Genomic DNA, 16,967 nt, shown 5'->3' with positions numbered 1-16,967 from the left:
ATCATTTTATGGTAGAGCGGCTGAAGGGACATACCACACGAAGATTAGCAAGGTGTTACACCACAACTTAAGCAACTAATTTCTGAAGAAAGCAAGCAAGTAAGCAAGCTACCAGTTTTACTTGACTGCTAATATCGTGATAAAAGCCAAACAGGGCTTCGTATTATTATTATTATTATTATTATTATTATTATTATTATTATTATTATTATTATTATTATTATTATTATTATTATTATTATTATTATTATCGGTTTTACGTAGCCGCACGTGTTACCGCGCTATGGCTATGGAACCAAGCTCTGTGTTCGGGGATGAGTGGGTTCGAACTCCACTGTCCGCTGTCCTAGGAATGGTTTACTAATCTTACTGTGGTTTTCCATTTCAATTTCAGAAATATTCCAGGACAGTTCCTATTCTGGAATTGGACACTGGATTGTAATATTAGTAAGGTTTTCTACATTATTGTTATTATTATTATTGTTTGAAGTCCGCCTCTGTGGTGTAGTGTAGGCCCGGGTTCGATTCCCGGCTCTGCCACGATATTTGAAAAGTGGTACCAGGGCTGGAATGGGGTCCACTCAGCCTCGGGAAGTTAACTGACTAGAGGCGGGGGAGGGGGTTCGATTCCCTTCTCAGCCATTCTGGAAGTGGTTTTCCATGGTTTCACACTTCTCCTCCAGGCGAATGCCGGTATGATACCTAACTTAAAGCCACGGCCGCTTTCTTCCCACTTCTTTCCCTATCCCCTCCAATCTTACAGGCTACTCCTGTGTAGACTGAACTCGAGTATTCGTCTACAATACCACGACATAATTCCGAATGTTTCCACACATATCTGGAAAATAATACATCACGATAAGGCTTCCAGAAGGCCCCTGTTCAGCATAGCACGTGAGGCAACCTGGGAGAAGTGCGGATCCTCCACCCCAGTTGTATGCCCCGACCGAAAGTCTCACGCTCCAGGACACTGCCCTTGAGACAGTAGGGGTGGGATCTCTCGCTAAGTCCGAGGTAAAAACCAACCCTGGAGGAAAAACGGATTACGAAATAAAGAAAGAAAGAAAGAAAGAAAGAAAGAAAGAAAGAAAGAAAGAAAGAAAGAAATGATTACTTGTAAATAATACTAGGATTGTCTACATCATTATCGTTCTCGGCGCAAATATATATCACGAGAGACACGTTCACTTCTGATTTATTTTTTACAAGTTGCTTTATGTCGCACAGATAGGTCTTATGGCGACGATAGGAGAAGATAGAGCTAGGAATGGGAAGGGAGCGGCCGTGGCCTTAATTAAGGTACAGCCTCAGCATTTGCCTCGTGTGAAAATGGGAAACCATGGAAAACCATCTTCACGGCTGCAGACAGTGGGGTTCGAACCCACCGTCTCCCGAATACTGGACACTGGCCGCACTAAAGCGGCTGCAGCTATCGAGCTCGGTACTTCTCATTGTAAAACCACTTTATTGTCAATGAGTCCATTCCATACAACACACAATTCCTTCTCAGTTCTCTTAACGACTACACAGTTATATGTAATATTATCAACAACACTATACCACTATTAAGAAAAACACAATGAAGCAATTTACAGTCGATTCACGTCACCACCACAGGCAAGACTACCTATCAGCCTATCGGCCATCAGATCGATGTATAAGTTATACCGTTCGACAGGTCGTTCAGAAATCTATAACTTCTGGAAATGTTATTGCAACACTATAAATGGAACAGACTCGAACATACAAGGAACAATCGATCGACCGGCCGGTCGAATGGAGAAGGCTACTCCTGTGTAGACTGAACTCGAGTATTCGTCTACAATACCACGACATAAATCCGAATGTTTCCACACGTATCTGGAAAATAATACATCACGGTAAGGCTTCCAGAAACCTCCATATGTATCAGAACGATAGTGGATATACCAAATATACGAATATTACAGAGTTTGTACAGTTTTCCACTGAACATATTTTGAGGTTATACGAATTTACAATACATATTTACAGGGAAATCATACATTAATTGTACTTAGCATGTATTAAAATTTCAAATATATGAAAAGTAATTGAAGGTTTATGATAGAGTACATACGCCATTATTACTATTGTTGTTATTATTGATTGTATTTTAATTTCTTCGTACCGAGCTCAATAGCTGCAGTCGCTTAAGTGCGGCCAGTATCCAGTAATCGAAATAATAATAATAATAATAATAATAATAATAATAATAATAATAATAATAATAATAATAATAATAATGTTATTTGCTTTACGTCCTACTAACTACTCTTTTACGGTTTTCGGAGACGCCGAGGTGCCGGAATTTAGTCCCGCAGGAGTTCTTTTACGTGCTAGTAAATCTATCGACACGCGGCTGACGTATTTGAGCACCTTCAAATACCACCGGACTGAGCCAGGATCGAACCTGACAAGTTGGGGTCAGAAGACCAGCGCCTCAACCGTCTGAGCCACTCAGCCCGGCCCAGTAATCGGGAGATAGTGGGTTCGAACCCCACTGTCGGCAGCCCTGAAGATGGTTTTCCGTGGTTTCCCATTTTCACACCAGGCAAATTCTGGGACTGTACCTTAATTAAGGCACGGCTGCTTCCTTGCCAATCCTAGGCCTTTCCTACCCCATCATCGCCACAAGACCTCTCTGTGTCGGTGCGACGTAAAGCAAAAAAAAAAAAAAAAAACCTTCGTATTTTGTTATTGTACTTTAGGAAGCAAAATGTTCATTTATATTGCGTGATATAATAGATATTTTATGTAAAGTAAAATAGCACAGAAATTTGTTTACCGAGTTCGATAGCTGCAGTCGTTTAAGTGCAGCCAATATCCAGTATTCGGGAGATAGTGGATTCTAAACCCACTGTCGGCAGCCCTGAAGATGGTTTACCGTGGGTTCCCATTTTCAAAGCAGACAAATGCTGGGGCTGTACCTTAAATAATGCCACGGCCGCTTCCTTCCCACTCCTAGCGCTTTCCTGTCCCTTCGTCGCCATAAGACCTATCTCACTCGGTGCGACGTAAAGCAACTTGGAAATTTGTTTGTCTCCTTTTTAATATTTCAATATTGTGTGTTATTGATTGTATTCGCTGGTTACGTGTAAGACAGGAACACGTGTCCCTAACTTTGCCAGTTAAAATAAACCAAATCTATCTATCTATCTGTGTATTCATAAGCCACAGCCGATTCCTTCTCCCTCTTTACCAAATTTCATTCACCTCATTCATTTCATCTCCTCAGTATAATGTAATTTAATTTCGTGTAGCTATTTCTAGCCGGCCCCGTGGTGTAGGGGTAGCGTACCTGCCTCTTACCCGGAGGCCCCGGGTTCGATTCCCGGCCAGGTCAGGGATTTTTACCTGGACCTGAGGGCTGGTTCGAGGTCCACTCAGCCTACATGATTATAACTGAGGAGCTATCTGACGGTGAGATGGCGGCCCCGGTCTAGAAAGCCAAGAATAACGGTCGAGAGGATTCGTCGAGCTGACCACACGACACCTTGTAATCTGCAGGCCTTCGGGCTGAGCAGCGGTCGCTTGGTAGGCCAAGGCCCTTCAAGGGCTGTAGTGCGATGGGGTTTGGTTTGGTAGCTATTTTCTAGCCGAGTGCAGCCCTTGTAAGGCAGACCCTCCTGTGAGGATGGGCGGCATCTGCTATGTGTAGGTAACTGCGTGTTATTGTGGTGGAGGACAGTGTTGTGTGTGGTGTGCGGTTACAGGGATGTTGGGGACAGCACAAACACCCAGACCCCTAGCCAATGGAAATAACCCGGCCGGGAATCGAACCCGGGACCCTCTGAACCGAAGGCTAGTCAGCGAGTCGGACAGTTCCACAATTGAGATTGACATCAGGAACGGCAGCCGGTCGTAAAAACTTGCCACGAATGCTCATCTCACTTCTTGTCTCACCCCGTAGAGAAACGTGGCAAGGATTGAAGTTACGGTACGTTATTAGTTTTACGCCCTACTAAATGCTTCTACGATTTTCAAAGACAATGAAGTGCCGAAATTGTGTCGCATAGAATGTCTTTTCGGTACCATTAAATCTACCAGCAAGAGGCTGGTATATTTTGGTGCTTTAAAATACCATCAGACAGCTCTGGGATCGAAACCGTCAACTTGAGATCAGAAGGCCTGCGCTCTACCATCTGAGCCAATAAGTCTGATAGGCCTATCTTCAATTTTACGTATAATCCGAACCATAGAGGTGGGACTATTTGATCAAAAATGTAATTTAAATATGGGTCTTATTACCAACTGGTTAAGGGATTAAATATTTCGAGTTTTCCTGCTTGTTCAAAATACCTATTTTCGTTGGTTCGGGGAGATTTTTAACATTTAAAAATATCAAAGTTTTTGTTTGAAGTATCTCTTTTTATTGGTTCGAGGAAGTTTTTTTTCCTAAAAAGTCTGTTGATTTATGACGCACAGATTCAGAAAATAGAGACAATATAGTAAGAGTCCGGTGCTTCCGGTTGTCTATACGTGAAGCCAAGGAGTTGCTGTTAGTGCAGGAGCAACCCTGGCTACATTTTGCAAGTCTAATATGTCGACTGTCGGCTTCATCCGAATAACATAGTTTTTTTAATGCTATTTATTCGGGGCGTCACCCAAGAAGATCTTTTGCCCCTACTTTGCACCATATGTTTGTGAACCTGCGTGTATTTGGAAATGGCGGAAGTGTAAAGTGTTGAATGTGAGGAAAGGAACATTAAGGACGACACAAACACCCAGTCTCCAGGCCAGGGATATTAATCATTTACAAATAAATGCCTATGAGCCGGCCGGGAATCGAACCCGCGGCCATCGGGCGGACGCGTTTTCCCCTACACCACGGGGCCGGACGATTAACATTGTTACGTACATGTATTATTGAATACAGATGAAACGCGATATTAAAACTGAAGGTATGTGTACAGATAACTGAGTGCCCTATTTTGATTCATTAATATAAAAATCAATGCATTTATATACGATAATTCAAAATCAATTATTTTATCGTAAAATACAACTGTTGACTGACTGAAGTTCCTGATACTCTCAATTATACTGGATTGATCACTGAAGCCAGTCATAAAAAAATTAAGCTCGTATAGAATCAGCGAAATACCTTTCTTTCGAATGACTAAATATGTCAATGTTTAAGAAACATAAGTACTTACCCCGAGAGTCATATCCTTGCTGTCACAGGTATCCAAAACACGACGGAATCGCAAGGTGGTGTGGGTATCATTCTGCAGGCCGTACTGCAGTCTGTAGTTCTGGTCCACATCGATCAACGGAGCAGCGTTCTTGTCGGAGCCATGGCAGTCCTGGAACAAGAGAATGGTTCCATTAATTACTGGAGAAACAAACATCAGAACAGCGAGAAATAATATATCTACAGCACGGTACTGAAAGAATGAATATCATAGACATTCAGGTATTTGGAACAAATCATGTTGCATAGGCTCATAGTGTAATCATGTTCTTTCTTTCTTTCTTTCTTTCTTTCTTTCTTTCTTTCTTTCTTTTTCTTTCTTTCTTTCTTAATCTGATTACTCTCCAGGCTTGGTTTTTCCCTCGGAATCAGCGTGGGATCACACCTCGACCGCCTCTAGGGCAGTGTCTTGGAGCGTGAGACATTGAGTCAGGGGATACAAGTGGGAAGGATGACCAATTCCTCGCCCAGGTGACCTCACCTGCTATGTTGAAAAGGGGCCTTGGTGGGGAATGGGAGGATTGGAAAGGATAGACAAGGAAGATGGAAGGAAGCGGCCGTGGCCTTAAATTAGGTACCATCCTGGCATTTGCCTGGAGGAGAAGTGAGAAACCACGGAAAACCACTTCCAGGATGGCTGAGGTGGGAATCGTACCCACCTCTACTCAGTTGACCTTCCGAGGCTGAGTGGACCCCGTTCCAGCCCTCGTACCACTTTTCAAATTTCGTGGCAGAGCCGGGAATCGAACCCGGGCCTCCGGGGATGGCAGCTAAATACACTAACCACTACTCCACAGAGGTGGACGTAGTCATGTTGAAACATTAAATTATCCTACGAGTGATCACGTTAGGACCCTACTCCTTGGCTGAATGGTCAGGGTACTGCCCTTTGGTTCAGAGGGTCCCGCGTTCGATTCTCGGCCGGCTCGGGAATTTAAATTGCTTCTGAATAATCCTTCTGGCTCGGAGACTGGGGATTTGTGTCTGTCCCAACACCATCCTCTTCATATTCATACAACACACCTCACTACCAACCGCCACAAAAACATGCAATGGTGATAACATCCCTCCAAATAGAGACGGCGTCAGGAAGGGCATCCGGCCGCAACACAGGGCAAATCCACATGTGATACGCAGCTTGCACCCACGATTCTACAGGTTTTGGAAAAGCGGTAGAAGTAGTAGAAGAAGAAGTGGTCAAGAGAGGAGTTTCACTCCCACCGGACTGAGTAGCTCAGACGGTAGAGCGCTGGTCTTCTGAGCCCAACTTGCAGGTTCGAACCTGCCTCAGTCCGGTGGTATTTGGAGGAACTCGAATACGTCAGACACGTGTCGGTAGACCTGCTGGCACGTAAAAGAACTCATCCGGGACACAATTCCGGCACCTCAGCTTCTCCGTATACCGTAGAAGTAGTTGGTGGGACGTAAAATCAATAGCATTATTTGTTTTATTCGGGTGTACATAATCAACAGATATTTACTCCATAGCAGACAGCTTCTTCGCACTTTTCCTCACTCCCCATGTGTTAACGGATGATGGGCAAGTTTGATCTTGGGAATAATCACGTTGCACATTTTAGAGTGGCTGCTATCAGGGCGTGGACTTCGGTCAATTAATGTGGTATCATTTTTCTAAATAGTTGGCTTCAGGATGTTGTTATGGAAGTAGGCTATAGTATTTCATTTACACAGAAATTCTGCTTCTTTAGTTAAAATGTCGGAACAAAATCTTGAAAGGAACATTTATAGTTCTCTAATACTGAAAATTCAGCCGCACCCGCGGTGTAGGGGTAGCGTGCCTGCTCCCTATCCGGTGGCCTCGGGTTTCGTCGTGCAGACCACACAACACCTCATAATCTGCAGGTCTCCGGACTGAGCAGCGGTGGCTTGGTAGACCAAGGCCTTCGGGGCTATTAACGCCATGGGTTCGGTTTAGAATATCGAACATTTATTTATGAAGCCAGTAACATATCAACTACATAATTATACCAGATGTTCCGTAATGAAGTAAATATTAATAAAGCTGTAAGAAAGAAATGGCGTGTGGCTTTTAGTGCCGGGAGTGTCCGAATATATGTTCGGCTTGTCAGGTGCAGGTCTTTTGACTTGACACCCGTAGGTGACCTGCGCGTCGTGATGACGATGAAATGATGATGAAGACGACACATATACCCAGTCCCCGTGCCAGCGAAATTAACCAATGGTGGTTAAAATTCCAGACCCTGCCGGGAATCGAATCCGAGACCCCTCTGATCAAAGGCCAGCACGCTAACCATTTAACCATGGAGCCGGACAATAAAGTTGCATTTTATGGGTTCAGGAACTCGGTAAAACTCTCCGTCGGTTACTATGCTGCGGCTCACGAATTTAACTATATTGGATGTGGTTAGAAATTAAGTATGGCTGCCTAGCTGGCGGTAAAGTAGTGCTCACATAATTCGGAAGGACGTGGATTCGATTCTCCATTAGGGAGTCGAGACACATGGCTCTGATCCGAAGTTAATTCCTTCGGCAAGGGCGCCTGAGCATAGAGCTAACCACTCTATATCACTTAGGCTGCCTTCATACGTACCATTTTGCAACTAAAAAACTGTGGTTCTTTTTGTTAGTTGCTTTACGTCACACCGACACAGATAGGTCTTATTGCGACGATGGGACAGGAAAGGGCTAGGAATGGGAAGTAAGCGGCCGTGGCCGTAATTAAGGTACAGCCCCAGCATTTGCCTGGTGTGAAAATGGGAAACCACGGAAAACCATTTTCAGGGCTGCCGATAGTGGGGTTCGAACCTACTATCTCCCGAATACTGGATACTGGCCGCACTTAAGCGACTGCAGCTATCGAGCTCGGTAACTGTGGTTCTAAAGTGGTTCAGTTATGGTTACAATCGACCACTCTTAATTACAGTTACATGTTTTTGTGGTTATTTGAAGTTCATATCGACCACAGTCCAACCACTCTACAACCGTAAGTACATAGTACTGATATGGATTTCGAAGAGGAAGCATTGCTGTTGCTTTTGTTATATCGACGGAGACGGCGTCATATAAATAGAGTTTATTAGATCCATACTAATACAGAAAACAGGAGCGAAAGTATGTTTCATTTAGTAGGGATATCAGTCTTTGAAAATATACGATGACAAGTGTTTTAATTATTTAATTAATAATAATTTCGTGTGACTATTTCTAGCCGAGCGCAGCCCTTGTATGGCAGACCATCCGATGAGGGAGGGCGGCATCTGCCATGTGCAGGTAACTGTGTGTTATTGTGGTGGAGGATCGTGTTATGTGTGGTGTGTCAGTTGCAGGGATGTTGGAGACAGCACAAACACCCAGCCCCCGGGCCATTGGAATTAATCAATGAAGGTTAAAACCCCCGACCCTGTCGGGAATCGTACCCGGGACCCTCTGAACCGAAGGCCAGTACGCTGACCACTCAGCCAACGAGTCGGACATTTAATTAATAATAGTAATAATTAAAAGAGAATTAATCAATAGAGCTGAAATACGTATCACCGGCTGCAAACGAAGAAAACGACTGAAGTGCGAGTTTCGCAGCACTATCCCTGGCGTGGCATGTAGTTGGCGGGTATTCGGCGTGTGGTTGCGAAGTGGTGCGTGTGAGTTGCGTTCGACCACTGCCAGCGACGTGTCCGTGGGTGATATCGCTCACAGACTGCGACAGTGGTTGATCTTGACTGCAGTGTGTGGTGCGTGTGAAGGCAGGATTGCATTTCCATAAGAGATTGAATTTCGCTTTGAACTGGTCTTATCGCTTTAATTCGCTGTAATTCGCGGAAACAAAACCACTGATTTCTTAACCAGAATCATATGATTCTTTAAGGTACATCAAAAATTGTTTCTTAATATTTTTGTTACGTTTGCCGTTAATGCGAAAAAATCATGCCTTTGCTCATTCTTTGTAATACTTTCAAGGAATTTCCACAATAGGAGAGTGCCTGGTACATACAATAATAACAACAACCGGTGGCCTCCATTTCCCGTAGCGGTTTGAAAGACTTCCTGCCGAGCTCGTCATCGGTCAAAGACCCGGGTTCGTGACTGCATGTGACCACCGGATGACACTTTTTTATTCTTTTCATGAAACAGGAGAAATTATGTCGTTTCAATTTGCTAGGAATTACTTCTTTCTACAGCACACAAATTCCTGTATATTGGTTTCATAATATATAGAGAGAATTTTGGCTTGGGATGATCATTGAAGTTGTACAGTCGTTGGCTATTTGTCCTCGAAATAGTGGGTTTGATTCCAGAAGAAATCGGAAGGAATTACAATGCGCTAACTCCGTTAACTTTTGACACGTTAAAGAACTCATGTTGGACAAAATTTGACACCCTGGTGTCTGTTGAAGTCTACAGCTATTGAAGCGACAATAATGAAATTAAATTTCCTCTTCTTCTTATTATTATTAAGGATTACCCCAAGATTTTGGACTTGATATTGCAACAACGTCAGTTTCTGTAGCTCAGACGGTTGAGGCGCCGGCCTTCTGACCCCAACTTGGCAGGTTCGATCCTCGCTCACTCCGGTGGTATTTGAAGGTGCTAAAATACGTCAGCCTCGTATCGGTAGATTTACAGGCACGTAAAAGAATTTCTTGTGGACTAAATTTCGGCACCTCGGCGTCTCCGAAAACCGTAAGAGCAGTTAGTGGGATATAAAAACAATTATTATTATTATTATTATTATTATTATTATTATTATTATTATTATTTTATTATTATTGTATATACTCTCTGCATGCTCCATTACATGCGTAGTACTACATGTATTTAACTAATCTTATATATTTGTGTGAAAAACTTTGATTACATTTAATATACATATTTTGTGACGGCTATTGTTCTTGACTCTTTCTCAATGCTTTAAAGTTAAAAGAGTTGACATATTTTGCAAATGGTTTTGAACACTTTTTGATTAGGACAGACTTTTGCCTTGGCTAGTTGCCTACTATACTAACACTGTTTATTAACATTTCTCTCTCACTTTTTACTTCACTACACTCGAATATTAAGACGTGGTCTACTGTTTGGGATCCTCTGTTGCAGGAACACTAGGGCCTACTAGGGACCACGTTCCAATTTCAATTCTTCATCCTTTGTTGTTGTTTCTTCCTTTTCTTCCAATATTCCTTCAATGTTTCACTTTTTTTTTCTTTTCTACAGATCATTTTGTATTATTATTATTCATTCACTCATATAATTTTTGCCCTTGTAGACGGTGTTTGAAATCGAATATCTCATAATAATACAATTTTCACTTCTTTCCCTTCTTCCTCTTCTCTTCTCAAAATCTCTGCATCCTTTGGCTGTGCTCCTGTTTTCTTTGTTCTGTCCACAATGATCCTGTCTTCTTCTTCTTCTTCTTATTTACTACAAATTTTGTATTCAAAATTGTGTTTCTTAATTATTTTCTGTCTCCTATCATTTGCCTGTTGATCCTCACCTGCCTTAAGTCTTCATCTATTTCATGATACCAGTTTGTATTCTTGCTTGAACTGTTTACTACATCAAAGATTCTCTTTGTAAATCTGTTGCTGTCCATTCTCTGTATGTGACCATAGAAAGTTATTCTGCGTTTCCTGATCATATCTGTGAGTCTGTCAGTGTGCTGGTACAGCTCTTTGGTAGGTCGTTTCATTCATATGCCATCTCTGTGTATTGGTCGAAATATTTTTCTGAGAATTTGACGTTCTACTTTTTATCATGCCTGGTGCTCCAATTGTGGCCGTTTCTGACGCATACAATGGTTCTGGTAATAGACTATTTTCTGGTGTCTAAGTTTGGCCTGTCTTGATATGCTTTTCTTATTATAATGTGACCATGTGAGTTTGTATGATTTCTGGAGCTTTTCCGTTCGTTCTCTGTTAGACGCCTTGTTTGATGCTCCTATTTTTATGCATTCTCCTAAATATTAAAATGTTTCCACTCTTTTTACGGGTCCATATACAGTATGCATGGTGTGCACATTGTTGTTCTGTCGTTCCATGTATTGAGTCTTCTCGTAAGATATCTATAGACCTGTTTTGGCAGCTATTTTATGCAAGCGTTCCATCTGAATATTTATTATTACTATTAATAATATTATTATTATTTTACGATTTGTTTCACGTCACACCGACACAGATAGGTAATTTGGTGACGATGGGAGGGAAAAGGGCTACGAGTGGGAATTAATCGACCGTGGCCTTGATTAAGGTGGCTTGAAAATGGGAAAGCACAGAAAACCATATTCAGGACCACCGGCAGTGTGGTTAGGACCCCACTATTTCCAATGCGAGCTGAGAGCTACGTGACTCAAACCACGCAGCCATTCACTCAGTTTTGGCTTATTTGTGTATGACATTTTATACGATATTGCTGGATTTAGAATGTTAAACTAGTAGTAATTCTTGTAATATTTTCTTTCCATGGATTTGCTTGTTGTGCTCTCGTTGTTTGTTTGTTTGTTTGTTTGTTTGTTTGTTGTTGGGTAATTATATTTACTTTTCTTTATTATTACATTACTGGAAGTGACCATTGCCACCGAGATATTTTCCACTTTCAATGTATTTGTTAATAATAATAATAATAATAATAATAATAATAATAATAATAATAATAATAATAATAATAATAATAATAATGTCTGGCTCCCATGGCGAAATGGTTAACGTGGTCACCTTTGGTCGAAGAGTTCCTGGGTTCGACTCTTGGCCTGGACGGCGATTTTAACCTTTACAAACGCGCAGGTCTCAAATAGGCGTCACGGGGCATTTCCGTAGGCCATACGTAATTATTATTATTATTATTATTATTATTATTATTATTATTATTATTATTATTATTATTATTATTATTATTATTAATCACCATTATGTCCACCTCGTTAGCTGAATGGTCATCGTACTGGCCTTCGGTTTAAAGGGTGCCAGGTTCGATTCTCGGCCGGGTCGGGGATTTTAACCTTCATTGGTTAATTCCAATGGCCCGCGGGCTGGGTGTTTGTGCTGTCCCCAACATCTCTGCAACTCACTTACCACACATAACACTATCCTCCATCACAACAACACCCAGTTACCTAGACATGGCAGATGCTGCCTACCCTCATCGGAGGATCTGCTTTACAAGGGCTGCACTCGGCTAGAAACAACCACACGAATTTTTTATCACCGTTATTAAATTATAAACGAAATTTACTGCCTTTTCCAGCGGTAGTACCACGATCAAACAGCTCTAAGAATCTATTTCCGACGGTAGCTTTATCCTCATACAGGCTTAAGATGTACATGCACGCACATTAATGGTGTCCCTACGTAAACAATCAACACTGCCCCACTCCAGTACTGAAAAAGAGGGAGAGAGTAAGGGGATAGTGTTGAAGGCCACTCTCCAGTACTGAAAAGGAGGGGAGGGGAGGGGAGTGAACAGGTAGTGCCGAATACACAGTGTGTGTATTCAGGCGTTATACTGTAACATTGTAATACGATGTCTCCTATCCTATCACAGGTGAATCGAGGCCGTATTATTGGCATGTGGGAGGCTCACATGGTCCCCCAAGCAATAGCACAAGCAATACCATGCAGTCTTAAGACAGTTTGGAGATGGATAGAAATATAACAAGAACGAGGTGAAGAAGGATTGGTAGATCATAGGACACATAACAAGGCTCCTAGAAGAACTACTCCGGAACAGGATGCTGGAATCATTCAAACTATGGACAATTCTCCGTTTGCAACTATCGATAATGCGATTGCCGCATTGGAATTGCCAGTAAGCCGGACTACCGTGAGTCGCTGACTCCACGCGGCAGGTATGTACAATCGCCGAGCTGCGAAAAAGGAGCGACTTCTTCCTATCCACAGAGAACTTCGCGTAGGCTTTGCACTACAAGAAAGTGTTACTCCACGACAGGAATGGGAAATTACAATTTGGTTGGATGAAAAGTTATTTTGCTCCGACCCAGGTAAACAGCTGAAGTGCTGGCGTCCAGTTGGAAAGCGTTATGAAGAGCCCTTTGTCCAGGTAACTAATCAGACGGGTCGCATCACATGTGACGTATTGGGTGCTGGTCCAGGAGAGTTGATAGAGATCACACCACATATGACTGCTTGTGAATATGTGGACATTTTAGAGGGTGCCGTTCAGATGTATTTTCTTATTGCTCAAGAAGTAAAATGTATCTTCAGTTATTTTTATAAAGAAATGCTTACACAGTTATACACCAATACCTTATTTTAGCATATTAATTTTCTGTTTATAGAATTTATCGTAATTCTATATCCGATGTGGTAAATTATGATGATATAACTTCAGTAAAGTCCAGAACAAAGTTACGAACCAATAAAAGATATTTTCAAATTACTACCCGATATAACGCAGCTACAAAATCTTCCTAACTAGTATAAAATACTTTTCGGTTAAAAACCTCCTTTACCTCTTAATACTGTAATTATCAGAGTAGGTTACTTTTTTAATTTTGTATGTTAAAATGCTATTTGTTCGGGGCGTCGACATATACAGTTCTTTTGCCCCTACTTGCACAATATAAGAACCTGTATGTAATTGGAATTGCGGAAGTGTTGAGTGTTGAATGTGAGGAACGTTAAGGACGATACAAGCACGCAGTCCCCAGGCCGGGGATATTAATCATTTACAATTAAAATCCCCTGACCCAGCCGGGAATCGAACCCGGGGCGGCCTGACGCGTTGTCCCCTACACCGCGGGGCCGGACGAGTAGGTAACCTAATGCTGTACTTCAATACATCCGCCACTGTGCCCATTTCGATCACAACGATGTCTTGTAGCGGGCTGTCTACATGCAGTCCATGCAGCACTGCGTTAAGCGAGAAGGTGAGTCATTGTGCCTTCGACACTACCGCTTCACTCCCTTCCCCCTTGTTTTGTACTGGATTGGCCTTCAACACTACCCCTTCACTCTCTCCCCTTCTTTTCAGTACTGGAGTGGGGCAGTGTTGATTGTTTACGTCGGGACACCATTTCTGTGCTTGCATGTACATTCAGGGGCCGAATGTGTCATGCCAGCTCATTATTGGTCACCCCGACTTTTCCCAGAGCGACAGACACGGAGATACACAAACAATGAATACGAGACACGCGATGGCAGTAACAATGCGAATAAGAGGCGTTTCCACGGCGGTGTTAATGTCAGTGTCAAGGTCAGGCTTACAGGTTGGCACGAAGGCAGAGCCTTCCTCTGTAGCAATCTACTGCTGCCAATAACAACTTTCTGAATGAAGTGAGAACTGCACAGTGTTGCGTGGACTCAGGTGCAAAATCATGACTCCAAGGAGTGGACCTTATTGGGCACAGAAAAACAACCATAATATAATATTCGAATATGCGTTTCTAATAGACAAGTTGCAGAAAATAGACTCCCATTTGGCTAACGAATATGGCCTACTTGATGTTAAAGATTTGTATGAATTCTTTTTTATTTTTATTTTATGAAGAAACGTCTGTAAATTCGATCCCATACTGGGAAACGAATGTGCAGTCAAATTCGAAACGTATAGGGGTGGTAGCGATTATTCTTTGAATCAACCACCCTCTATATAACACTAATCAGAGAGAAACCGGGAAGGGATCCGAGACTTCGAAAAATGAAGGTTTCGGTCAATGAAAGGCAAGGGCCACGAATGGCGTCAAAATGATGAACTCCCTGGCCTTGAGTATTCTAACACCGTCAGGATCGGAAAAGAACACGAACTGACCACGGGAGGTTGGATAGAATTGATAAAAGTGAGGAGCAGGGCACAAGTAAGTGGAAGTAATTCGAGGGCTTAGCTAAGGGTCCGGTGGTCACCAACCCACGCTCGTAAGGTAAGAGCCCCTGGGCCACTTTTAGTAGCCTCTTACGACAGGCAGGGGATACCGTGGGTGTTATTCTACCGCCCCCACCCACAGAGGGTTGAAACGTACAGAAACTATAGTTACATTGCATGTTGTTTACAAAGAGGAAGGGCTAAAGGCACAAACAAATTCACGAAGTTGTATTGATGACATCATCACATAAACAAGATGGCTGCCAAGGTCGCTGTAATTTAATAATAATTGTACCAGGGGTTCACCTTCCCTGGCTAGTTAAACTGCGCGCCTTCTCTAAGGCCATCTAGGCCGACAGTCTTGAACTTGTGAACTTCCAAAGATTTTGCTGGCTACCGTTGGATGGCTTGACCATCGATTTGTAATTACTTGATAGAATAAAATTTATTTTGAAGTTTGTAAACCTGGTTCTGAGGATTGTTTTTTGTTTAATGTGCCGAAGTTGTCAACACTTCAGCTGGTTCCTCCTCGATTGTAATCAACCCATCAGATACTTGGAAATATGTTCTCTAGCCAATTAAAACCGGAGGTGTGTACAGGAATACAGCCTATCAGTAAAGAGTTCTGGAAGCTTCCCCTTTATGGTACCATAAAAGGAGGGCACTTTAAGGCCGTTTTGTATGAATTGCTCCACTGTTAAAGAGTGTGACTTGACGTAGCCCAGGAGGCAGGGGCGAGGCCTGCGTGAGGAAGATCCGGCGGCACAAGGTAATGGTTTAATTTACCTAGACATGTGATAACTCCTGCAGATTGGTTGAGAGGAAGATTTCAACTTTTCCTTTAATGTAATTTTGTAAACTGGTGGTTTTAAATGTAGAAATTTCGGCAAGTTTGAAGATTCTGGTTCTATTCTCTACTGGGAAATGAGTAATGTAAGAGAACAAAGAGGGATGACCCTCTTATAGCACAGGAGTTGCATCTGTATCATTGGGCCGTAAGCTCACTTAAGGTTTTAACAATTTCTGTAAGGAGTGCAGGTGTTTCGTCTCCTTGCATTTTGTTTATGGCCGGTTATGTGCAACCATTTTATTTTTCCATTAAGGTCATGCAGTATGGGCAGTTATGCCTTCTGTTTATTCGGTAACTGTTTCTATGTCTTGGTTCCCTTTAGGAACAGTGTTTAATGCTATTGTAATTGAGGAGTAATTGATGAACACTCTAGAGTAAGGTCAACCGATGTGTTTCCGAGCGTAATTTCTGTGTATTAAAGGAAACTGACTGACTCTGCGAAGCTTGGCTATGGTATTTCGGTGTTCAGACTCATGAGTAGTGTACCTTCTTGGAGAAAATCGTGCTCTTGTAAAATATTGTACCTGTCAAGAGTAATAATACTATTTTCTATGTAAATTAACTGCCTGGCAATTATCACAAGTTTTTGTACCTAATTCTCGGACTTCTAAGTCGCTGACGGTGTTAGAGCTGACGAACTCATTAATAATCTGTTATATTTGTTTGTCATTCATTCAGATTTTCTATCTCTCCATTTTAACAAAAAGGAAAGAAATAACATTTCCAAAATTGTTAAGCTTTTCTCTAGTTAATTCCTTGCCCGGCCATTCAACCCAGACGCTTCTTATCCCTCTGCGAGCCACGAAATCCCCGTAACAATGATAATAATAATAATAATAATAATAATAATAATAAAAATAATAATAAAAATAATAATAATAACAACAATAATAATGTCCGCCTCTGTGGTGTAGTGGTTAGTGTGATTAGCTGCCAACCCCGGAGTCCCGGGTTCGATTTTCGGGTCTGCCACGAAATTTGAAAAGTGATACGAGGGCTGGAACGGGGTCCACTCAGCCTAGGGAGGTCAACTGAGTAGATGGGGGTTCGATTCCCTCCTCAGCCATCCTCGAAGTGGTTTTCCGTGGTTTCCTACTTCTCCAGGCAAATGCTGGG

General features: G+C 42.3%; 1 protein-coding gene across 1 annotated transcript in view; it reads right to left on the bottom strand.

The window, feature by feature from the left end:
* LOC136857034 (MOXD1 homolog 1) overlaps nt 1-16,967 on the bottom strand; it is a 176,280-nt gene that overhangs the window by 45,840 nt on the left and 113,473 nt on the right. Inside the window, exon 2 of the mRNA XM_068224961.1 lies at nt 5,178-5,327. Coding sequence (XP_068081062.1) covers nt 5,178-5,327 — 150 coding nt within the window. The remainder of the gene's footprint in view (nt 1-5,177; nt 5,328-16,967) is intronic.

The sequence above is a fragment of the Anabrus simplex genome, chromosome 1, assembly GCF_040414725.1.
Source record: "Anabrus simplex isolate iqAnaSimp1 chromosome 1, ASM4041472v1, whole genome shotgun sequence".
Lineage (NCBI taxonomy): Eukaryota > Metazoa > Arthropoda > Insecta > Orthoptera > Tettigoniidae > Anabrus > Anabrus simplex.
The sequence above is the reverse complement of the archived record's forward strand: the minus strand, read 5'-3'. Positions and strand labels throughout refer to the sequence as shown.